This window comes from Spermophilus citellus (genome assembly GCF_964194105.1).
Source record: "Spermophilus citellus genome assembly, chromosome: 10".
Lineage (NCBI taxonomy): Eukaryota > Metazoa > Chordata > Mammalia > Rodentia > Sciuridae > Spermophilus > Spermophilus citellus.
In genome coordinates this window covers 9,332,597-9,357,031 of record NC_138197.1, presented here as the reverse complement: position 1 = coordinate 9,357,031, position 24,435 = coordinate 9,332,597, and the positions used below count along the sequence as shown (strand labels likewise).

General features: G+C 43.4%; 1 protein-coding gene and 2 long non-coding RNA genes across 5 annotated transcripts; 2 read left to right on the top strand and 1 right to left on the bottom strand.

Moving 5' to 3' along the window:
* Positions 1–87: 87 nt before the first annotated feature.
* LOC308657595 lies at positions 88–5,450 on the top strand. 3 transcript variants are annotated; one of them, XR_014024000.1, is made up of 4 exons: positions 88–397; positions 2,427–2,548; positions 3,838–4,011; positions 5,347–5,450. It is a non-coding gene; the product is annotated as an uncharacterized lncRNA (long non-coding RNA). The 3 variants fall into 3 exon arrangements; XR_014024002.1 differs by having other exon boundaries at positions 88–434; XR_014024001.1 differs by lacking the exon at positions 3,838–4,011 and having other exon boundaries at positions 88–434.
* LOC308657594 (DNA-directed RNA polymerase III subunit RPC3-like) lies at positions 2,376–15,509 on the bottom strand. Its single transcript, XM_081309392.1, has 15 exons — positions 15,128–15,509; positions 13,343–13,509; positions 12,583–12,838; positions 12,291–12,476; positions 10,856–10,944; positions 8,413–8,517; positions 8,186–8,278; positions 6,754–6,834; positions 6,466–6,517; positions 5,885–5,945; positions 5,285–5,435; positions 4,460–4,561; positions 4,293–4,342; positions 3,818–3,967; positions 2,376–2,536 (listed from the first exon to the last, which is right to left on the bottom strand). The coding sequence occupies exons 2-15, from the start codon at positions 13,487–13,489 to the stop codon at positions 2,455–2,457; spliced, it is 1,605 nt and encodes a 534-aa protein (XP_081165518.1). The 5' UTR covers positions 13,490–13,509; positions 15,128–15,509; the 3' UTR covers positions 2,376–2,454.
* On the top strand, positions 8,455–10,182 carry LOC308657596. The gene is made up of 3 exons (XR_014024003.1): positions 8,455–8,574; positions 8,910–8,956; positions 9,573–10,182. It is a non-coding gene; the product is annotated as an uncharacterized lncRNA (long non-coding RNA).
* Positions 15,510–24,435: the final 8,926 nt, after the last annotated feature.

Genomic DNA, 24,435 nt, shown 5'->3' with positions numbered 1-24,435 from the left:
AAGCTGAGAAAGTGGATAATGTGGTGCAGGAGGGACATGGGGAGGGTTGTCATGGCTTGAGGACTCCAGTCTACCCACACTCCACCGAAGGTTCCCCAGTGCCCAAGGCAGGTAGAGGCTATTCTGTGGACTTTGGGGGTCGCTGAGGTCTCAGTTAAATAGGAAGGACCTCTTCCAGGGCCCTGTCTCAGCTCCCATAATCCCAACGGACCCGAGACAAGTGTCCCTGGGGCAGTTGTAGTCCAGTCTCCTCCCACAGCTCTCCAAGTCCTCCATCAGCAGCTGGGAGTCACGGAGGGCAGGTCAGAGGCGAAAACCTGTCTCTAGTCCTTTGGTCTTTTCCTCCCTTACCCACGCCCAGGGTGGACCCGGACTTGGGTTTCTCGGCTCAGGGCAGGTGGGTCAGCTGATCAAGTTCCACATGACCACCTGCAGTAAGTGCAACCCATAGGGCACGGAGGTGGAGTTCGGCGAGGCCCCCCACCCCACCCCAGTGCACAGGGCACAGGGCGCGCTGCGGCCCCTTAGGGCCGTGGCCGAGCCAGTTTGGGGCCCGCTCCTCTACCCTTCCCAGTCTGGAAGGGCATGTGGGGGAAGGAGGAAGCAGCTTTCGCTGGCCTGGGCCGGGTCGCGGGGAGCCCCGAGAGTACTTGTCAGCAGGAGGCAGACTGGCCGTGGGGCTGCACCGGACGGCCACCCCAGGACCCACACCCAGAGGCCCCGGGCTGCAGGCCAAGGCCCAGCAGGGCCACGCGGGGTGGGGGCGCTCGGAGGGATGGGCCGGCCAGCCCCGTCCTGGCCGAGGTCCCCGCCCGGCCCCTTCCCGACCTGGAGCGGAAGTCGCGCGAAGCCTCCTTAGGAAGGGCCTGCGCGGGAGGGCCCGGCCCGGGGGAGGCCGCGCGGTCGTGGGTCGCCGCCTTCCGCCGCGCGCCCTCTGGCGGCCCCGCGTGCTCCCCGTCCTGTGGGGGCCGGCCCCCGGGCTGCTGTCCTCCGGCCCCCGGCTTCCCCTCCTCCGACTTCTCTGCTTAGGACGACGATCTCCGCACGGACGCTCCCCGGGGTCTTGCCACCTCCCGCCACCGCTCTGTCCGTCCCCAAGTCACTCGGGCAACGTTGGATACCGCCACCTTCCCTCACCTCCCTCACAACCGAGTGCCCGGGTGCTGTGGCCTTAAACTTCCCCGAATCTGACGTCTCGCTCTCCTGGGCCTGCAGAGCCCAATTCCCAGCCCTCCTCCCTCCCGCACGTCCCCAGGTCCTGTCCCAAGTCGTCCTCTGCAAGGAGCCAGAATGAGCTTAAGTCGGTTCACTGTAATCACACGGTGGTGGAGTTCACTGCCACCTCCCCATACCGCCCACCGGGGGGACCTGCTGAGGCAGGGCGACTCCCCCTGCCTCCCCTCGCCCAGCACAGCTGACCCACCGTCAGCCCTGGCCCCTGCAGTCTCTCTAGCCTACATTCTGGCACCACCCGCGCCCTATTTTCTAATCCTCCCTATTTGTAGTTTGCACAAAACCCAGCCTCTACCCCTTTCACCTGGAACAACCCTCACCTCTCAAGCCACAGAGTGTCCCTTTCCTTTCTTGCCTCTGTGCACCTGGCAGACTCCTCCACTTCAGCTCTCCGTGTACTCGGCTCTTTGTATCCCTAAGGTCTTGCTCAGTTCTTGGTACTGTTAACTATGGCTGAGGGCAGAGATGGGCTTTTACTAAATTTTGTATATTGTATTAATTAGCACTCTTGTTTAAAGAATCAGAACAAACACTGGTTTGGATCATCAACAACATGTAACTGCTTTAAATGAATTGAAGCTGCTGGGACAAATTATATCCATGATAGTGAGAGAGAATTTAGAGTTGTCATTTTCCAGAGACCAGGTGAAAAGGAAAGCGATAATTTACTGTTTGCTTACGAGAAGCCTGGCATTGTGCTGTGTTCTACATTCATATTTTCAGATGTACTAGAAGCCCAAATGTGACTGCTTGAGTCAATCCACCTGTTAGCCCTAAAAATAGGCTTTCCCTCCACTTCATGGTAATCTTCCACATTCCCTACACAATGTGTGTATGTGTTAAAAATTACAGCTCAATGAAATAAACAACAGACTTTTGAAAATGGAATTGATGGCTTAGGGAGAAATTTCTATTGTGAGAGACGCTCAAACACAGGCGTGGCTAACTTCTTGATAACAACTGATAAATCTTATAGATGATTAATTTTAATCATTTAAGGTTCTTTCTACTGCCAAGATTTGATGAGGGGAGAATATAGTGATGGGTGTAAACAAGTCAGCAGACTTGAAAAAATGTGTCAAAATTTTCCAGGTTATTTTCATAAAGGAATTTTCAGTATAAGAATCTGCAACTTATTCCACTTAAAAGAATGCATCCAGGCACCTCCTTTATTTTTCTTTCCATCTCCCCAGATCTTTTGAGGAAGATGCTTCCTCTGAGTCATTGTCTCTTCATGGTGCTCTCGATGTATGACTCCAGCAAGAAGATTGTTTCATCTACCTGGATCTCACTGGCATCCAACCTGAATGAAAAAGTAAAAGCATTTGCCCAGACCGAATGTTCATTAGTATATTTAAATTTAGAGGAAGGGGTAGTGTCTTGGTTACCCTTGAGAATACTGGGTGGAAAGCAGAAGAACCAATAAATCACTTTTCATTTACTGAGCATCTTTTATGTGCCAGGCACTGTGGAAGCTGCTGAGTGTGTACAAGATAAAGCCTCCGTTTTTAGGGAGTTTAGCCTAACTTGCAACCAAGAGAAAGACTAGCACACATAAAGGTGTAGGTAAAAGTTTAAAATCGTGAGAAGCTAAGAGTGGCTGAAGCGTAATGTTAGTGGTGATTAGGAAAAGAAGGGAACTTTCTTAACCTGATGTAAGCCACCTAGGGGAAAAACCACAGCTAACATCATACTTAATGGTGAAAAACCTGAAAGCTATCCCCTAAGATCAGGAGCAAGAGTAGGATGTCTGTTCTTGCACTTCTACACAAAAATTGTTTTTTTTTTTTTAAAAGGTGTAGTTGGACACAATGCCTTTTGTTTTATTTACTTATTTTTATGTAGTGTGGATTGAACCCAGGGCCTTGCCTGTGCTAAGCGAGTGCTCTACCAATGAGCTACAACCCCAGCCCCCAAGTTGGTTGTTTTTCTCTATACTAGCAATGAATGATCTAAAATAGGGACACATATGTAAAGAACAAGCAAAACAAAACAAAACAAAAAACTTGGGAATAAACTGACAAAACAGGTGAAGTCTTGACCACAGAAAACAGTAACTCATTGTTGAAGGAACTTAAAGATGACCTGAGTAGATGGGCAGCATGCCTGTTGTGCGCACAGGTGGAGGACTTTAATGTTAAGATGGCAGTGCTCCCCAAGGCAGTCTGCATGTGCATCCTTATCCTGATTCAGGTGGGTGATGCAGAGTAAGAAGAAATGAAGGAACTATAGGCTGCTATGAAATTGTGAGATTCACTGTATGTCACACAAAGTCTGGTCTTTATACCATAAAGATAGGTAGTCAATAAATCATCTGAAATAGTGATATTATCAACCATTTTAAAGATGATAACTTTGAAAGCACTCTGAGATGGTTTGCATGAGGAAGTCATGGGAAGGTCTGGAAGAGATGTGGGAAGGTCTGTACGGGGACTAGGATGAAAGGCCATATTTGGGATACGTAACTGAGCTGAAGAAGATGGTGAGTTTAGGTTGGCCCATGTTAAGTTGAGGTCTGGCAGGATATTGCGATGGATTTGTCTGGAAGGTATTTTGAAATATAGCTTGAAGCTATGATGCTTACTTGTTGACATTCCGTTTCAGGGTCTCCAGCTGCTGACGTTCAGGAGCTGTGATCATCTCTTCTATTTCTTGTAGCTGTGCCTCCTCTGCACCTGTGGCCTGCATAGATGCAATGATGGCTTCTACCCTCTGAGACTTTTCTAGTAGACGCCTGTCAGACAGACACAACTCTGAGGCATCTTCCTTAACTCTGAGGTTTTCTTACCCTTTCTCCCTGAGGCACAAGTTCCCCTTTCACCATGTTCCTGATCAAAGTGGATAACAGCACCTTTAAAGACATTTTCTATAGACTTACTCTGCAAAATTATTTGGGGGTATACTGGAAAAGTCTAGACTAATGCACGATTTATGCCAACCTAAAACAATGATTCAATTAACTAGACTGGTTATTGGATAACTGTCTCCATTTCTATAGAAAATTCCCTTTAGGCCTTTGATCTTGAAAAATGTAAATGACAAATGAAAATGCTACTCACTTGTTCTCTTTGGTTTCAAATTGTCTCCTTTCTATTAAGTTGGCTATGCTCTGAGGAAAGAGAAGAAAGAATAGAAATGCATATAGTTGTATTATTTAAAGTGGGTAGAGGTGGCAGAGGATGAAACGTCTCAGTGAAGGGAATGGGAAGAAACCACATGAGGTTACCTTGTAGCACCTGTGCAACAACATCCGGGCAGCTGATAGGACATTCACAGTATATAAATAGAAGGTCCTAGATGGGGCATGGTCTGGTGTTTTGGGAATTTCCTATTTGTCATAGAAAGAAAAATAAGAAAAATTGTACGATTTTTTTCAGAATTGGCAAAGTAAGCACCCATCCCATTCAGAGTCATTCAATTCTCTCTTTCACTAATACTTTCCCCTTCCCTAGTCATCTAGTCGCTCTGTTTATGACACAATCAGCCACATGAAGACTGCATAGCACTGATTTTTTCATTTGACTATCAGCATCCTGAGTGGGAAAGAAAGGGAAGGCAATTAATACTTACTGAGCAAACTCAACATGCCAGGTGGCTTATATTTGATCTTGACAACCAAACATGTTCTTATGACCACAATCTGTCACCATTGTTTAATGATGGTAGGTGACTTGTTCAATGTAACTGAGTAAGAGGCAGAGCTGTGATCTGCTCTAAAACCTATTCTACCTACTTCCCGATAGCGTCTCTGACATGGCTTTGCAAAGACCCAACATATGCTATTGATAGAGTTAAGGCTCAGGAAAGGACAGGAATGATAGGAAAAAAGGGAAGCATGGTGTTAAGGCAATTCCTTGGCTACCTTTCTTACTAGGCCAGTTAAAGCTCCACAGTATACTTTAAGTGCTTGTTATGTCTTTGTTAATAAATTTTTCTGTCTCATAGCTGGATTCAGAGTTTGCTTGGGGACTCAGTTTGCTTGAAACTCTACTTCAAGAGTTTTTCTCACTCTAGGACAGTTTTGCTGGTTGGCATTTATATGCGTGGCTACCTGGAGTGATATGAAATTTTCTGAGAGCATCTTATATAGCATATCCTTTGCCTCCTTTGCAGGAATCATTGCAAAGTCCTCCACCTGCTTCTGCTCCAGGTGTTTCTTTTGCAAAACTAGACGGAATATTCTGGCACAGCGAGATCCGAATCTGGAAAGAAATAAAGTAAATAGCATACCAATACAAAAAAAAAAATCAACATTAGCTCCTGGTCTTAGATGGTTGTTGTCCTAGTCCACAAGTGGAGCCAGGACCAAAAGAACAGCAATCAGATAATTCCTTCACAGCTCCACAGGCTGGTGATGGTATTGTTCATCATAAAGGAGTCACCAACTGCTGACTCATTTGAGTGCCACAGTTATTGCATTACAAGACTTTAAAGAGGCTGGTTAATTTGCATCACCAGGAATTAAACAGTGGTTTTTTTTTTTTGGGGGGGGGGGTGAAGAGTAGTAGTAGGTGGGGTCCATAGCTGTTCAGTGGAAAAATGGGGCAAAATGTGCCTTTACTGATTACTTACATAATGATTAAATGCTTGTTCAAATGAGGTATGGATAGGAAGTGTCTAGCTCCAATCCCAATCAGAATGACCCCCTTACCTCTCCTGTACCACGGATTCCAGAGTCGCTGTGGCTAGAGATGCTAATGCCTTATGGAGGTCTTTATGTAGAGGATTAAGGTCACTTAGTAATGTTTTAGCCTTGTCATTTTGACAGTTTTATTCCTAAGTTTCTAATTTATAATTAAAATTTAAGTGACATTTTATTTTTTACATTAGTTTTATTTATGGTATGTAAGTTTCTTAAAATTTTAATTAATGAAAATGTTTAAGAATTTTGCTTAACTAAAATTTGGTTGAGTAAAATTTCTTTCTATTTTGTCATTAATGTAGTTAATTGAAAATTCATAGAAAAATAGAAAGTTACTTCAATTTTCTAATTTATTTAGTATAATAAACATTACCAAATCTTTCTTTCATAAGTCACCATTCTGCTTTAAAGCTCAGGGTACCGTAATAACTAAGAATAATTGGTAGGAGTAGCACAGTGCTAGAGAGCTTGCCTAGCATGTGAGAGGCACAGGGTTTGATTCTCAGCACTGCATATAAATAAGTTAATTAAATAAAGGTCCATCAACCACTAAAAAAAATTAATGAAAAAAGAATAACTGGTAAGGATACTGATGACATACATTCCTCCACCACTGTCGCCAGACTTTCCAACAAACTCTAGCTATTAAAAAAAAGAGAAAGAGTGTTAACTGAATGGAAAGTCCAGTGATTCTGTTTCCAATGGAGTGAATCTGGCCAAGAGTCTGCAGCAAGTACCTTTCCTATCAGATGATGGTGGGGAAACTGTCTGAGCTGGCTAGTACAGAATGAGGCTACAGGAGAATGATACTAGGTGTCAGTGGCAGAAGTAAATTGTAAACAGAGGAGCAGGAAAAAAAAGTGCAAAAATAGACTTACTGGATCATCTGCCAGCAGAGTGAGATACTGGTCAAGAACTTGCTTAGAGATGTTATAGCCAACCGGCAGGGATCTGAAGATCTATGGAGCAAAAGGGGACACTGAAAATGGGCTTGATAATTTAGGATTGCTAACATTAATAAAGATGTTTTAATTCTAGCTATCCCAAGTATTAAAAAATGTTAAAAAAAATATTCACTGTAACATTGTTAAGAGTAAGAAAATAAGAAACAACCCAATGTCCAGTAATAAGGAATTAAAATAAACTACAGCATGGGCATTAATGGGATAAAAGAAGTCTTATACTGTCATATGAAAAAAGTAAGTTGTAGGGCTGAGGATGTAGTTCAGTGGTACAGTGCTTGCCTAGCATGTGAGAGTCATGGGTTTGACCCTTCACCACAAAACAAAAAATTGAGCACAATCTCATTTTTTTTGGTTAAAATAAAAATACATAGATCTACATATATGTTAGGCTATATGTTAAAAAATGCTCCGAATAAACATATATATCAAACTATTAACAGGGATCTCTGGGGCTGAGATTATGTAAAATTATGGATATTTTAAATTGATGTATATTACAGAAAATAAGAAGCATAGATCTTAAGGGTTCAATTTGATCAGTATTGATAATTGTATATACCCATGTAACTACCAGGCACAATAAAGAACATTCTACCACCCTTGAACCTTTGGGTAAATGGTAACTTTAAAAAATTTAGCCACAACATTCAATTTAAATAAATTATGAAATATAAATATATTTGATATATTAAGCATTAATATTTTAAAGATAATACAAAATTTAGCTGGGTATAGTGGCATAAGCCTGTAATCCCAGCTACATGGGAGGCTGAGACAAGAGGATCACAAGTTCAAGACCAGCTTGGGCAACTTAGTAAGACACTGTCTCAAAATAAAAAAAACAACAGGGGCTGTGGATATAACTCAGTGTAGAGTACCCTTGGGTTCAGCGTCCAGTACAGATACACACACACACACACACACACACACACACACACACACACTTCAAACACAAGGGGTCAAATACAAATAATGCCCAAATGCCAAGGTTCTCAAAGATTCTTTTTTAATTTTTTTGAGATAGGATCTAACTATGTTGCCTAGATTGGCCTCAAGTGATTATTTTGCCTCAACCTATCCAGTAGCTGGGACTACAAGGTGTACACTACACACACTGCTAGTGAATTCTTAGAACAATTAGGAATAAGTTATATATGACAAATAAGTAGATTTTTAAAAGCTGGATCCCAAGAGACCAAGTATTTCAGTGCTCACCACTTGAAGGTAATCTAAGTAATAAAAACCCTTTTCTTTCAAAGCTTGAGCCTAGACCCTAGGCTCCACGTATGATAATTGTTATAATATCCACAAGTCTTAGAAGCTAGCACAAAAACATGAAACTCACCTCATTGGAAGACAATGGTTGGGTGAAGGGGGCACTAGAGGGAGTGGTAATCTCACTCATCCGGAGCATGGTCCGCACAATCTCACTGCTTGTCTGGGTTTGAAAAGTAAACTGGGATTCAGAATTAGTTGTGTTGCCCCAGATCTGGCTATGTGCCAAGGGCCACATCTGGCAACTGAATTACTTTATTCCCTATGATCACTGACAGACCCCCATGTAGATACGACCTGGTCCATCCTGTTGGCAACTGCGCTCACAATGGCTTGGTCACGGAAGTGTTGGTGGAATCTCTCAAGGTTGGCCTGCCAATAAATCCCATCATCTGGAATGGGCTGAAGAGGAGAAAAGTATTATTAGAGAGAAACGTTTAAACAATGCAGAGTTTTCTGGTGAGGAGCTTGGATTTGACTGTTCACTGTTTCTTTTCCTCTACTATAACAACTAAATTGGTTGGAGAAAATCATTCAATCATATAAATTAGTGTCTTGATAAATTCTAGCTTCAAACTAGTTCTCCACACTAATCTCCAATCCATTTCTATTTTAACTCTTTTCCATTATCTCAAGTCTCCTACTTGATTCTTTCTTTCTTACTTTTAGCTGATGATCTTGCCTTTGATTTCACAGAGAAATCAGAAGTCATTAAGTAAAAACTCACTTGACTTTGTGCACACATCCTCTTTCTTTCTTGCTTTAAAAATTTTTTTTCTTTTCTTTTTTGGTAGCACTGGTGTGTGGAGGGGGGTCAAACTCTGGGCCTTGTGCACACTAGGTAAGTGCTCTATCACTGAGCTACATCCCCAGCCAGATCTCTACTGTGTGTTTTAATTTTTGACATGTTTATGTGCATGTTTATGGAGTACAGTGAAATATTTAAATACATGTATCAAATGTGTAATGATCAGATCAGGGAAACTGGCATTCTCTGTCACCTCAGAGATGTCTATTCTTCATTATCCTTAATGTTGTTAACTGTATTTCAGGTTCTAATCATGGCTCAACTGGATTATAATAGCTTCCTAACTCATTTTCAACTGAGGATTGAACTAAGGAGTGCTTTACCACTAAGCAGTCCTTTCTCTTTTTTATTTTTGAGACAATTATTAAGGGTATAAATTGCTTAGGGTCTCACTAAGTTGCCGAGGCTAACCTCAATCTTGTGATGCTCCTGCCTCAACCTCCTCAAGTTGCTGGGATTACAGGTGTGCACCACCTACCCTGGTGATTTTCACTAAAAAAAAAAACAAAAAACAAAAAAAACAAAAAAAACACATACACATTCATTCTCTCTCTCTCTCTCTAAGGGAGTAACTGGGATTTTCTGGTTCTAATCTTGTGGCTTTTGCACCACTCTCCCATTTCTCCTAAGAATGCTTTTATCTTCTTAGGTCACAGTTCCGCTAAAGGATCAGATGAAAGCTACGGAGAGGTCCACTAAAATATGCACATGAGCACAAGTACAAGTGGACTCTGGAATCTTCCATGGAGCCAGACAAGTTGTTTGAACAATGCGCTATACATCTTCTACATTAACAGATCCTCCTGCCTTCAGGATACAGGCCAAACCTTAGTTGATCAACATGTGCTAGTATTCCATATGCTGCCCTTAAGGAATTTATATTCTACCGAGGGCACAACAACAAACACATACATAAACAATATATAATGTCAAACATGAATATAAATGCTGGAAGATAAGAAAATGGAAAAATGTGTAGAGACTGTAATAGGGCTGGGCAACGGTCTTGAACTCCAAGAAAAAGAGCATTTAAGCTTAGATCTGAATGATGAAAGAGGCAACTACATGAAGTTGTGGTAAAAAACATGTGAAGCAGGAGGAATAGTAAGGAGAAAGCCTCATGTGTTTAAGGAACAGAAAGAGAGTAGATAGAACACAGTGATCAAGAGGGAGAGTTGGGAAGAAGTGAGAATGATCACATAAGGCTTGACAGTCTGTAGTCTGCATTTCTTGTAAGATAATGAGAAGCTATTAAAGGAGTCCAGCTGCTGCCCCCCCCCACCCCCAGTACTGGAAATTGAACCTACGGCCTCATGATGTTAGGCAGGCACTCTACCACTGAGCTGCCCCCCCAGCCCTCTGTACTTTTTATTTTGAGACGAGGTCTCACTGAATCACCCAGGCTGGTCTGTCTCAGCTTCCTGAGAAGCTGGGACTATAGATGTACACTACTGTGCCCAGTGAGTGATTAAAAAATAAACAAACAAACAAAAAAATTTAGGTGATGGTGTTCTTTACCAAGATGAGGAAGCTTGGAGGGAGCAGATATCTGGGAGGGGGATATCAACTATTCTGCTTTGGCCATACTAATTTTGAGACACTTACTAAGAATCTTTATAGGAATGTTGAGAAGGCATATAAATATAGGAGTTTAGGCCTAAGTGTCTTTCTCACTATTGGCCCCTGTGTCTACATGTTCTAGCCATACTTTTGCATATACTGTTGCATTGTTCAACACATGAAGTATGTTAACCTCAGAAGGAAGACACAACGGTTCTTGTCCTTCACTGGGTCACTCCTGACCCATGATATTTGACATTTACTCCTACTACCTCTTAGCTTAGGGACCTTTAAGCTCTCTTGGGGTTTGTTATCTGTGTGCTCTTTCTGGCCGGCTTCAGGGTGAGAAGTCTAATCAAGAAGCTCCATTACCTCTTTGTTATCTGTGGTATGTTTTGGTCTCTTGGCTCTGGGTTCCCCAGCAGCATCTTCGTCAGATGATCTCCTCCTTTTACCTTTTCCTGCCAAATAAAACAAATCAACAGTTAGGTTATATACCATCTGATGAGAGAAATGACCAAACATGAGGGCAGGTGTATTTTCACCCCAAAGGCTACCTGTAGGTTAGAGTTGTTTAAGAGGCTGAAGAACTAAAAGAAATGCTTTCTTTTTCCCTCAAACTGGTCCTCCTCCAATGCTTCCTTTCAGTAATGGCATCAATATCCTCTCACATGTGCAAGTTAGACACACAGATGTTATTTTTGATACCTCTCTCTTTTAACTGTTTCTTATTCTTTTCCTTTTTTTGAGATAACAGGGATCAAACCCAAGGTCTTATACCTGCTAAGCAAGTGCTCTTCCACTCAGCTACCTCCCAGCTCATTTTATTTTGAAATAGGGTATTGCTAGGTTGCTCAGGCTGGGCTTGAACTTGGGATCCTCTTGCCTCAGCCTCCTGAGTAATTCACTACTTCTACTTCAATTTTTCACCAGTCTGTTTTCGTTTACCATTTGCCTCATCCTCCTATCCTTTCTGTAGGTAGAAAAATATTTCAGAAATGTAAATTAGATCCAGTGATCCTGGAGGCTGAGGCAGGAGGTGCAAGTTCAAGACCAACCTCAGCAACTTAGCAAAGACCTAAGGACTTAGTGAGATTCTGTATCAAAATAAAACACTAAAAAAAAGGGCTGGGGATGGGGCTCAAGTGGTTAAATGACCCTGGTTTCAATCCATGGTGCCCCTCGCCCCCACCAAAATGTAAATTAGGACATGTTAATTCCAAGCTTAAAAATCCTTAGAATAAAGCACAGGTGCTGTATAAGGTCTTGCTTGACTTGGCCCCTGCTTGTTGCTCTAACCTGATACTTCTCTTTACTTTGCTCACCTTGTTCTAGCTATACTGACTTTCTTTTATTTCATAAATGCCCAGTTTTTTCCTTATTCCATACTAATCCCTTTGTTAAAAATGCTTATCCTCTATTACCTCATTGGTTAGTTTCAAATCTTAGCTCAAAATCTTGTTTCAAATCTAAGCTCCAATTTTGCTTTCTCAAAGAAACATGTGCCCTAACCCCATGCATAACTCTACTCTCCCATTATATATTTATTAACATCTTTTACTTCTCCTTCACAGTACTTATCACAGTTTTTTTTATATATCTATGTGATTGTTTGATTAGTGTATATCTCCTATACTTCGACTTAAACTCCATTAGGGTAGGAATCATGGTTTTCTCATTATTTTATATCACAATGTCTGGCACTGAGTGAATACTTGGTAAATGCTCAATTGATTCATTCATTTAACATTTATTAAATAAGAATCCACCATTAGGGCATTATGGTTCTATGTTCAAAATCTCTTACCTATCAAGCTCAATTTAGGAACCAGGTACATGTCCTTTTCATTAACAACAAGGGTTGGGGCAGGTGGTGGTGGTCCAAGATCTGAATTCTCAATGGTAGGCACTAAGGGACAGCGCTGTACAAAGTGTGTATCTGCCAGTCGCACAAATGTGTTTGATACCTCAGCATAGTCCATGGTCTTGCCATCTGTACAACAGAAGGAAAGAGGGAGGTCAGATGGCCTAAGATGACAGTTCATTCCTTTAGTCAGCCAACCGATGCTCTTGCTAACAGATATGCATACTGTACTTACCCTCCATGGTTTCTGTGAGTCGGTCTGCCACTTTCTTCACAACAGCTGACATTGTCATTTTGCCATTCAACAGCAGCTCCTCAACAATCAGCTCTCCAGTGTCGCTGTAGAGTGTTTTGGTAGTATAGATGTACCGGGGATATCTAAGCATTCGCAACACCCGGCTGCACTGAGCTTCATACTCCACCACACCACGTTTATGCACTTGATATATCACCAGGTTATGTTGGATCAGGACACAAAGGGCTTTTTTCACCTAGATAGAATTCAAAAGAGAAGACCTGGAGACAGAGCTCATAACTGCTGGCAGTTTTTTTCCCTATAGTTTACTAAACATCAGGGGATGGCTAGATAAGAATTTCTGTTCTTATTTCCTCTCTGTTGGAGTAGCTAATAACAATCAAACATCAGTAGAAGAAATCAGGAAGATTCCTTTCTATGATGTATATATTTTCTCTGATCTTTAGCTTTCACATAACGATTTACTTTCCTTCTATCATTCTTATTATTACTTAAAGGTAGTACTGAGATTAGTAGATTGATTATGAAAAAATGAGATGTAGCATGGAAAGAATAAAGATTTATTTAGCCACAGTGATCTAGGAACACTCTGAGAAGCAAAACCTCAGGGCTGAAGTATCACCCTCTGTCCCCACAGGAAACATTGTTATATCTTAGAGTAGGCTTTTCCACTTCAACTTTTGTGGAAGACATTAATGAAGGAAATTAAAGATAGCAAAATGATGTTATCTAAACATACCTGATCCAGTGATGTTCCCGTGTCATGGGCAATTACTCTAAGTGGCTGGCTGCCAGTTCTGATTAAGTGAACTCCAATATTTTCTACGATCTCTCCAAAATGCTCTTGTAGCAACAAAGAACACAGTTTAATTTCTGCTTGAGTCATTGTACTGGGGAGTCTCAGAACTAAGAAAAACAAGAATGTAAATTCATGTATTCTTTTTGGAGGGCAATTTGACAATACATATGAAAAGCTTTAAAATATTACATACATATGACCTCACAATTTCATTTTGGATAGTGTTCCAAGGAAATAAAGACATCGTTCATTTTCTGTATAATACTGACATATGGAAACAACCCAATATCTAACTACAAATTATGGTATACTTATGTACACATGAGGCAGGACACCAGATAGGAAACAGGTAGCAGGTTCATTTGGCTGCAGCCAGGTTCAGAGGGCACAGCTTTCGCTGTAATCAACTAATTCCCCTGAAACTCAAGTTCAGGCAATTTCAGAACTTTATACCCAGTGTGTAAGTTGAAGGGCTCAGAAGTTCACACAGAAGCAGCTTTTCCTTTCACTGTTCTGGGCAAGTTAACTCTTCAAGTCAGTGACTGACAAGGGGAGAGCTTCTTCTCCCCTTTCTTCCCTCCCCCTGCCAGCTGTTACCATGGAGCCCAATTAGTAACCTTTTCTCCTTGAAATGTAAACATCTGTGTGAAGCTCTGGCCCAAAGCCAGATGCCTAGTTAAAATAATCTGTTTTTCTTATCAACTCTGCATTTGCAGGCACACTTCCCTTGAAAACCTTTACAAACTGGGCTGGGGTTGTGGCTCAGTGGTAAAGCGCTTGCCTAGCATGTGTGAGGCCCTGGGTTTGATTCTCAGTACTGCATATAAATAAAATAAATGTTCCATTAACAACTAAAAAAAAAACTAAGTAAAAACTTTACAAATTGATACACACATAATAGACAGTTTATAAATGTTTGTGAAAAAAACTAGTAAACAGATGTTCAGCACCTGGAGTGCTGATCTCTCTCAGGCCGCTGGCCAAATAAGACAGAGCAACGGGAAATAGGAAGTTTAACTACATTGAACTCCTTTGCTCATAGTCTTAAAATCAATTATGGGGAAGATTTCTGGAGAAGCTTAATTAAGATTTTCTGTGGATGGGGTGCCACTACACTTATACAAAGGTATATACAGTAACATTTAAAATAGTTTAGTACAATACATACTAGTATAAAATAGTTCCTAATATAAACAAATCACAAAGAAAACGGGCCTAAACTTCAATTACTGTAGAAAAATAAAAAAATGTATGTACAAAAAAAGATTGGAAGTCTGTATGTCAGGTTTTATGGGATTATGTGTCATTCTAACGTTCTTTAAAGATTGAGTGTAGATGATTAGCCAGGCTGCGCACGCCTGTAATCCCAGTAGCTCAGGAGGTTGAGGCTGGAGGATTTCAAGTTCAAAGCCAGCCTCAGCAATTTAGCGAGGCCCTGAATAACTCGGTGAGACCCTGTCTCTAAACAAAACACCAAAAGGGCTGGGGCTCAGTGGCACAGTGTTTGCCTCTCCTGTGTGAGGCACTGGGTTCGAGTCTCAGCACCACATATATATATATATAAAAAAACTAAAGATCCATCAACAACTAAAAAAAAAAAAAAGGCTGAGGGGTGTGGCTCAGTGATCAAGCGCCCCTGGGTTCAATTCCTGGTACCAAAAAAGGAAAATGAATGAATGAATAAACAAACAAACACTGAGTGCAGATGACTTTTCTGCTCCAGACCTTAGTTTCTACAAAGAGTCCCCACTGTTCAGCGGGTGAACAGGCAGTTTCTCCTTCGGTCCTTTAAGGGAATCAAACTTAACAGAAACGGGGCCAAGCAGAGCTTCTCAACGGGGTGTTTCAACGGGGAGCTGCAGATCCTTGCGGAGCAGAATTGACTTCTTGAGCTCGACCCCTTCACCATACAGACTCGGAGGGCTGCCTCCGGGACGACTCCCGGTCCCGGCTGCGGCCCCCACAGCGCGGCCGCAATCCTCCAGCTTCGCGGGATGCGGGTCTCGCCCGGCCTCCGCGGCCCGAGCCCCCGCTCACGGCTTCCGAGCAGCTCCGCGCCCTGGGCCCGCGCTCCACTCCAGCCCACGGCGCTCCGCTCGCTTCACACCGGTTCCCGTTCTGGATCCGGTCTCTCGGCCGAGAGTCAGAACCGCCTCGTTTGGACCCACTAACCTCGGGGTCAGTGCTAGTCCACCAGCGGCAAACCCCAGGCCGCCGCCTCCGCACGTGGGCTCCCGGCGCCTGCCGGTGGTCGCCGCGCCCGGGCCGCCCCGGCGACCTTCCCGGAAGCAGATGGTCCCCGCAGCGGGTGCCGCTCTACCCGGAGTGTCGGTGGTTTCCGGGGACACTCTTCCTTTCTTCTCGCTGGAAGGCTGGAGGACTGGCGAGGGGTGGTTTGAGTTGCCGGCGGGCGGGCTGCGGCAGGCGGACTCTCCTTCCCACGCCTCTCTGGTGCCGGGAGGCGGGCCCCCGGGTCCTCTCCGCGCCGCCGCCCTCCGGGTCCGGCAGACTCACGTGACCCACGCGGACTCTGGAGCGACAGGCCGCGCCGAGGCGGCGGCGGCGGCGGCGAGCATAGCCTGTGAGGTAGCGGCCTGGCGAGGGACCGGCCGGCTGCCCTCGCCCTCCGACAGCCGCGGCGGGAGGAAAATGGCGGAGGCCTCTGCGGCCGGGGCGGACGCGGGCGCCGCGGTGGCCGCGCATCGGTTTTTCTGCCACTTTTGCAAAGGCGAGGCCAGCCCCAAACTGACGGTGAGCGCCCCTGCCCCCTGCGCGTCGGCGCCGGCCCGGACCCCCGGCCGCGGGGCCCGGAGCGGCGTCTGGGGCTTCCCGCAGTCCGCGGTCCCCTGGTGCTGGCTCCCCGGCACCTGCCGCCCGCAGTCCCCTCCTCGGCTGCGGCCCCGGCTCTCCCGCGCCCCTCCATCTTTTGTCTTCCGGCCCAGCCCTATGGAATCTGCGCCGGCGCCCTCCCCGGACCCGCCCGGTCTCCGCCGCGGCTCCCCGTCCCCTGCGGCCCTGCGGCTCCGGGCCGGACGCTCCTCCGCAGCCCGGGAGGCCGCGCAGCCGAGGGCCGAGGGTCCCAGCCGGGTCGGAGGTGGGACGCTCTGGGGAGGGGACTTGGTCTCGGTGGCTTCCTGGTCCCCGTGAAAGCGAAAGGCCGAGGGCTCGTGACTTGCAGGTGGCCGTCGCTCCCGGCCCGGCCGAGGGACGTCCACTCCGTGTGCTCCGGATGCGTGCCGCCGGCGTCCCCGTACCCCTCGCGCCGGCCCCCCACCCGCTCTGCTCTTCCCCTTCTCTGAGGAAGGAGGCCAGGCCGGCGCGGGGACTGTGCCTCCGCCGAGAGCCGCTCTTCCCCGTTCTCCGGACCCCCGCTAGCCAGCCGAGAGCGGTGCTGGGGTGTAAGGAGCTGGCCAGGGCCGGCCCCCAGACCCACACGCTGCTGTGCGAGACCCCAGCCTGGACGAATGTCAATCCTGCCCCCGTCAACTGTTTTTTATAGAACTAGTGGTGGTTTTCTTTCCCTCAGGAGTGTTTAGTTTCAGTCTTAAGACAAATGGAGTGTAGTGAATTAGCACCCGAGGAGTGTTTTAAAAGCCTTTTCACCTAAAAGTCATGTTTTTTCCAGGCCTTTATGATGTTCTCTTCCATCTCTTTTTGTCTCATCCCCAAATGCCTACTCATACTTCTATCCAACGCTGCCTGGCTCGCTGAGTGTCCAGGTACTTCCTGCCATGTTTCAGGGCTGGGAAAGCAGACAGACTCTCCGCAGAGGGGAGTCAGGGATTCAGCTGTGTGACCAGGGACAGCTCGGTTGAGTATGCATGGTGCCTTGGTGTTCTCTTAGGATCTTCAAGTTGTTCACTAACTTGCGTTTTAGGGTGAGAAGACTTAGCCTAAATTTCTACAGTTTATTATATCCTCTTATCTCAAGTCTTCATTTCAAAGGGGTAATTTGAAAGGCTTTTTAAAAAACTTTATTTTATTTGTTTATTCTTTCTTTTATGTAGTGCTGAGGATTGAACTCAGTGCTTCACACATACCAGGCAAGCACTGTACCACTGAGCCACAGCCCCAGCCCTTGGAAGGCATTTTTAAAGTGTTTTTGTAAACCTTAGACGCCTGGAAAATTTCTTTCTTTCTTTTCTTTTCTTTCTTTCTTTTTTTTTTTTTTTTTTTTTTGGTACCAGAGATTAAACCCAGGAGCCATTAACCACTGAGCAATGTCCCCAGCCCTTGTTTATATTTTATTTAGAAACAGGGTCTTGCTGAGTTGCCTCAATAAGTTGCTGAGGTTAGCTTTGAACTTGAGATCCTCTTGCCTTGGCCTCCTGAGCCCTTGGGATTACAGGCATGGGACATTGTGCCAGGCTGAGAATTTCTTGATGTTTTTAATCTGATTTGTTATCTGTGTTTTTTTTTGCCTAACTTATAAATCGAGACCTATCACAATTAATATAACCAAATGCTTCCTTTGCTTGATTCCCTGGAGGAAATGTGAAGGAATATGTGGTTATTGCTCTTGAGGGACCTCACCTTTTTTGGTTTGTTTATTTGTTTGTTGAAAGACAAGACAAGGGGGCTGGGGTTGTGGCTCAGTGGTAGAGTGCTCACGTAGTATGCACGAGGCATTGGGTTCGATCTTCAGCACCACATAAATGTAAAATAAAAATATTATGTGCCGGGTTTCTGTTCTCGTGACTAAAAGGCTCAGGAGTCGCTCCAGTTGAACTGGGCTAACTGGGCTGCACAAAATAACCCCACAAGAGACACAAATACCTTTTTCTTTGGGGTCGCTGTGCCGGTTCCTCTGACCTTAAGGGTCCACAGGAAGAGAGCGAGAGCACAGGCTGACCCCTTTTATTGAGGAGAAGCTATTCAAATGAGGCAAGGGGTCAGGTTTCCGGGGGCTGAGTCTATCTTCATGATGTCCACTGTCAGCAGGTTGACTGACACCTGGATAGGCCACACCCAAGGGCACAGTAAGAGGAGGGGACACATACAAGGCACTTCCGTGGAAGATTCTATCCTAAACAGGGCAAGGGGTTAGATTACAAAGGAACAGGTGAGCATAGCTTCACCCATGGGGCTGTAGCAAGACACACCCATGCACAAGACAGCGACCCAAGGGTGGGGAAAGCTCTGCTACATTTCTGTGACTGAGCGCCTCAGCACCCAGCCAGGGAATGTGACTCAGTCACGTGTAAGGTTGGTCTCCCACAGTTGTGCCCACCTAAAACTTAAGAATAAATATTTTTAAAAAAGAAAGACAAGACAAACATGGAAAAAGTAACAACGTATAGTCACACATTGCTTAAGAATGGGAACAAGTTCTGAGAAGCATTGTTAGGTGATTTCATTCTTGTAAGAACATCAAGAGAATGTACTTATACAAAGATAGCTACAGTGTCACTGGGCAGTGCAGTCTTATGGACCCAGCCTCTAGGCTACGTGCAGTTAGTTGAATGGAACCTAAGTAGGGCATGACTGCTAGTGGAGTGATGAGGATGGATAGATATGCTGTTGATTAGAGGGAGGGGTGTGTGTGGGGGCATTGGTGCTGTGGGGAAGGTGAGACAGCTGAGGTGGGATTTGTTGATTTTTCTCTTCCCACATTTTTTATTGGTGCATTATAGTTGTGCATAATAATGGGATTTGTTGTTGTATATTCGTACATGCACATAATATAGCAACATAATTTGGCCACTATCACTCCCCAGCACTCCCCCTCCCTCTCCCGTCCAACCCTTGGTGCCTGTCCTCTATTGATCGCCCTTTGATTTTCATGTCACCCATCTCCCCTTTCTTTTTTTTTTTTCCCCTCTGTAGCTTCCACACATGAGAGAAAATAAGAAACCCTTCACTTTCTGAGTTTGGCTATGAGGTGGGATTTAAACTGAGTTTTGGAGAATAGGTACAATTCAGATTTATAATATCCAAAACTGCTGGTTGTGGTGGCTCATGCCTATAATCCCAGCAACTAGTGGGGCTGAAGTAGGAGGACCACAAGTGTGAAACCAGACTTAGCAACTTAGCCTTAGTCTCAAAATAAAAAAGGCTGGGGATGTAGCCTAGTGATATCCCCAGTACTGCATAAACAAAAACAACCAACAGAAGCCTAAGACCATGAGGTAGCAAAAGGAAAAGTGGACTGAGAAAGAAGGGGGAAATATTTTGTCTTACCATTGTTTTTATTTTTTTAAAGTTGAGTGTATAATTGTATATATTTATGGAGTGGGTCTAGCATGGTGTTTATATATAACATGTATATTTATATATAATGTAGATGTAATATATTTGTATGTATAGTTTATTCATATTTCTCTCTTTTGTGGCACTGGGAATGAAACCCAGTGGTACTCTGTTGCTGAGCCACACTGCCAGCCCTTAGTTTATTTTGAGACAGGGTACTACTAAGTTGCCCAGGTTTGCCTTGAATTTTCAAATCTCCTGTCTTGGCCTCCAGAGTCACGGGATTACAGCATGTGTCACCATGCCTGGCACAATTTTCAAATTATATACGAGCTGTGGTCACAATGATATACAGTAGGAAATCATTATTGTTACCCATTTTTAGGAAAAGGTACAGTGAGGTCAGAGTTCGAGTCTCTGTTTGTATATGTCAGCAAGTTTTACCTTGTTTCATGGCCTTTTCTGTATCCTTAATCCCAGACGTTGGCTTGAAAATGTTGATTTAAGAATGACCAGGTTGTTGGGCATGGTGGCACACGCCTGTAGTCCTAATAGCTCAGGAGGCTGAGGCAGGAGGATCAAGAGTTCAAAGCCAACCTTAGCAACTCAGCGAGACGCTGTCTCTAAATATAATATAAAAAAGAGCTGAAGATGTGGCTTAATAGTTTAATGCCCCTGGGTTCAATGCCTGGTACCACAAACAAAGGAACAAACAACAAAAAAAGCAAGAACCACCAGGTCAGTAACTCTTGTCCAGTACACGCCCATCTGTTACTGAAGAACCCACTGGAAACACTGGAAATTTGATCCCTCTGGGAGGACACTGAAAAGGTTTCCACAGTTTTTCTTCCTCTTTTGTGGTACTTTGAACCCAGGGGTGCTCTCCCACTGAGTTACATCTCCAGCCTTTATTTTTTGCTTTGAAACAAGCTCTCACTAAGTTGCCCAGAATGGCCTTGGACTTACTTTTTTTTTTTAGTGGACACAGTACTTTTATTTTGTTTTATTTATTTTTAAGTGGTGCTGATCAAACCCAGTGCCTTCCACTGAGCTGAAACTCCACCCCTATGGCCCTGAACTTTGGATCCTTCTACCTCAGCCTCCTTAGTTGGGATTATAGGTATGGGCCACTACACTTGGTTTATAAGGTAACTTGAAATTTCCTCATCATGAGGATCCAGCATACAATAGGCACTCATAATTTCTTGAACTGGATAATTGTTAGGGAAACCTGACCATCCTTCTGAGGATAGGAGACCCAGCTTATCATGGATAAAGTTTTTCATTGTCTTGACTGTTGTATTGCTGGAGGGTAAGATGCTTGGGGTAGTTGGAGGTCATGAATTATCATCCCTGGGTACTGTCCCCACTGAACACCAGAGACTGGGTATTGTATTTATATCAGTTTTTTTTTTTTATTTTGGGTTTGTTTTGGGGAGGTCTGGGGATCAAACCCAAGGCCTCACATGTGCTAGGTTAGTGCTCTGACACTGAGCCATACTCCCAACTCTACATCAGCTTTTAATGAGCTGTTACTAAGTGGGAAGGACTGCTTCAGAGCCAATTCATCTTTTGCCAGTTTATTCACCACATAGCACAATTATAAGTGTTTTCTATGGGACTACGTTGCAAGGTTTTACAACTTTTCTGTTATTTCTTCTTTCATCAACTCTAGGATATAGCACTTCTTGATACATTTGGAGGTATATGCAGGCAACAGCAATAGCTTACTTAATATTCAGCCTTGAAAGCACCCTTAGGTTTTTGTTTTTCATTTTCTTGTCAGTCCAGTTACTCTGAAGGATTCATGGTCCCAGCTAACTTTAATGTTTGTATTAAGAGAAACAGTTTTGGTTGTTACTTGATAGAGATTGTAGTATGCCTAGTTCTATGTGGGTTCAGCTATCTGTAGAAAGAATTAGTTTAATTTGATGAAATAGCACTTCTTACTGCTCATCCTGCTGTATCCGTCTTTGCTTTGTGGATCCTCCCAGATTAGAGGACAGAAGTTCATTTAGAAAGAAGATACTAAGAAATGAGAAATCATAGGGTATTTAAAAATGAAATGTATTCAGTGGTACCGATATCAGATATGCTTCAAATAAGACTCTCCATTCCAAGTGAATGTTGCTTGAGGAATTTCTCTTATAAAAAGTGTTTCCTATTCACACTGAAAATAATTTTAGTACCAGTTAGTTGAATATTAGGATTTTTTTTTAAGTGCTGAGGATTAAACCCAGGACCTTGAACATGCTAGGCAAGTGCTCTACCACTGAGCTTCATTGCCAGCCCTAAACTTGGATTTTAAAATAAGAGTTTTTGGCTGGGCCCATGTGGGACATGCCTTTAATTCTGTTGATTCAGGAGGCCGAGGCAGTTTGAGAACAGCCTCAGTAATTTAGTGAAGACTTAAGTAGCTTAGTGAGATCCTGTCTCAAAATAATAAAAGGGGGTCTGGGTTTGTGGCTCAGCGGTAGAGTGCTTGACTAGCACAGGCAAGGTGCTGTGTTCTATCCTCAGCAACATGTTAAAAAAATAAATAAATAAAATAAAGGTGTTGTTTCCAACTACTACAACTAAAAAAAAAAAAATTAAAGAAAAAAAAGTTCTGGGGAATGTAGCTCAGTGGTAAAGTACCCCTGGATTCAATACCCAGTACCCCCTCCCCCTCCAAAAAAAAAAAAAAAAAGATTTGATTTTGATTTCCTAAGCCACTGGATTTCAAGATTATATATTATGGGATAAAATGGCATTGTGCATTTTTTGGTCATCAGGCAATCGAAACAATACTTAAAGAAACTTCACAAAGCTCATACCTCACCTAAGTGTCCTATTAAGAGATGATGTGAAGCCAAGAATAATGGAGTTACCATACTACTTTGAAGGAGAATCTGTAGTATACCATTAGAGGGCTCTGTCATGGAATGTAAGGATGTCATTCCATCCTTTCATACTACTGTGCTCCCCCCTTCTCCATTAAATCAAGGTTGGGGAATACCTTATGAGTTCAGTTGTGGTAAAGTCATCATTACATCGACGATGTAAACCATATGCATAGTATCCTTTTGGTATCAATGAGACTATGGTGGTTGGTCCTTAAGCGTTTTATGGAGATCAGGACATCTCCCAGAAACCAGTCAAGTTTAGGCCTGCCTGTATATTCCTTACCTCTGAGGCACTGTCTGAAGGGACTAGTAGGCATCTCCCCATTTTCTTATATATCAGCTTCTTTGATCTGATAAAATATCATCCCTATCAATAAGTAATGTTATCTAGTTTGGCTCTTCACCAACTTCTACACAGGCTTTAATCATTGTGTTTTACTTGTAATGGCTCTGATACAGGAAAACATTCTACCTACCTCATAATAAGAGTAGCCAAAAAAGTAGATTTCTTCAGGACTTTATAATGTTTGGATTGAGGGAAGCACTGTAGTGATTTGATCTGGGTTTTAGAAGTTTTAATTATTGGATCACCTTAAACTCTGTTGTTGGCAACTTAACATTTAAAAAGTCTGCTTGATTAACATCTTTCTGGTGCTTTATATTAGTTGATTGAATGTTTTTTAATCTAATGAGTGATATGAATCAATTTAATAGTTATATTTAGAAAGTAGTGACTTTAGTATTTTGAGATCTTTTTTCTAAAAGACTACAGTGGTATAAAAAGTTTGAATATAAAGTGCCAGTATATGTATTTCCTGCAAGATCTAGAAGTAAGAAATTTGTATTCTAATGGGTAGAAGGCTAGTTCTACTTGAAGTTCTACTGATAAATAGACATGTGTGTGTGTATATATATATATATATATATATATATATATATGTTGGGAAATTTGTGGGACTTTTTCAATATGGGGAAGAAAAAATTCTTAAATTTACTGTGTATGAAATTTCTTATATTTCTTGGAAGGGGTAGGGAAGGTACTGACTATATTGCTAACACTTTGTGTTTCTTTATGTTTAGTTGGCTTTTAATGACCTTTTCTTTTGTTCAGAGAGAGGATGCTAAGATCTTTCAGGCAGCCAGCTTATCAGAAGAGGAAAGGTTTGGGCTGGGGATGTGGCTCAAGCCGTAGCGCGTTCGCCTGGCATGCGTGCGGCCCGGGTTCGATCCTCAGCACCACATACCAACAAAGATGTTGTGTCCGCCAAGAACTAAAAAATAAATATTAAAAATTCTCTCTCTCACTCTCTCTCCTTTCTCACTCTTTAAAAAAAAATTAAAAAAAAAAGAAGAGGAAAGGTTTGTTGGTTCTTTTTTTCGGCAGTTGAATTAGAAGGGGTTTAAGTAAGATAGGGTGGATGCTGTTTTTGTTCCATTTCTCCATAACTTAATAGTGAGCAGTAAAGAAGGTAGCTTTAAATTGGGGGCAGTTTTGCCCTCAGAGGACATTGGTAATATCTGTAGATGTTTTTGATTGCCACAAATGGAGGTTGGGAGGATTACAACGGCCTAGTGAGTAGAAACCAGAGAGATGCTGCTAAACCAACCAGTTCCTAAACCAACAGGAGCTCCCTCCTGCCCGCCACCATCAATTACTGGGCCCAAAGTGTCAAGAATGCTGAATTTAAAATACCCTGGTGTGAATAGAGGGATAAAGGGACAGTCATTGTCGTCTTCTTTTTTTAATATATATATATTTTTAATATTAATTTTTAGTTTTCGGTGGACACAACATCTTTATTTTTATGGGTGCTGAGGATCGAACCCAGCACCCCGCGCATGCCAGGCGAGCGCTACCACTTGAGCCACATCCCCAGCCCAGTCATTGTCTTCTTAATGCTAGGGGTGTTTAAGTTTTTACTGTGTGTAGCTTTGATTGCTAATTTTGGGAACTTTCAG

Bases quoted from the DNA above. Each gene is read 5' to 3' on its own strand.
- LOC308657594 (XM_081309392.1), bottom strand. From the start codon at position 13,489: ATGACTCAAGCAGAAATTAAACTGTGTTCTTTGTTGCTACAAGAGCAT. The intron at 4,343-4,459 runs GTAACCTCATGT...CTCTTTCCTCAG, and splicing joins TGTTGCACAGGTGCTACAAG to AGCATAGCCAACTTAATAGA. The intron at 3,968-4,292 runs GTGAGTAGCATT...TCTGTCTGACAG, and splicing joins TTTGAAACCAAAGAGAACAA to GCGTCTACTAGAAAAGTCTC.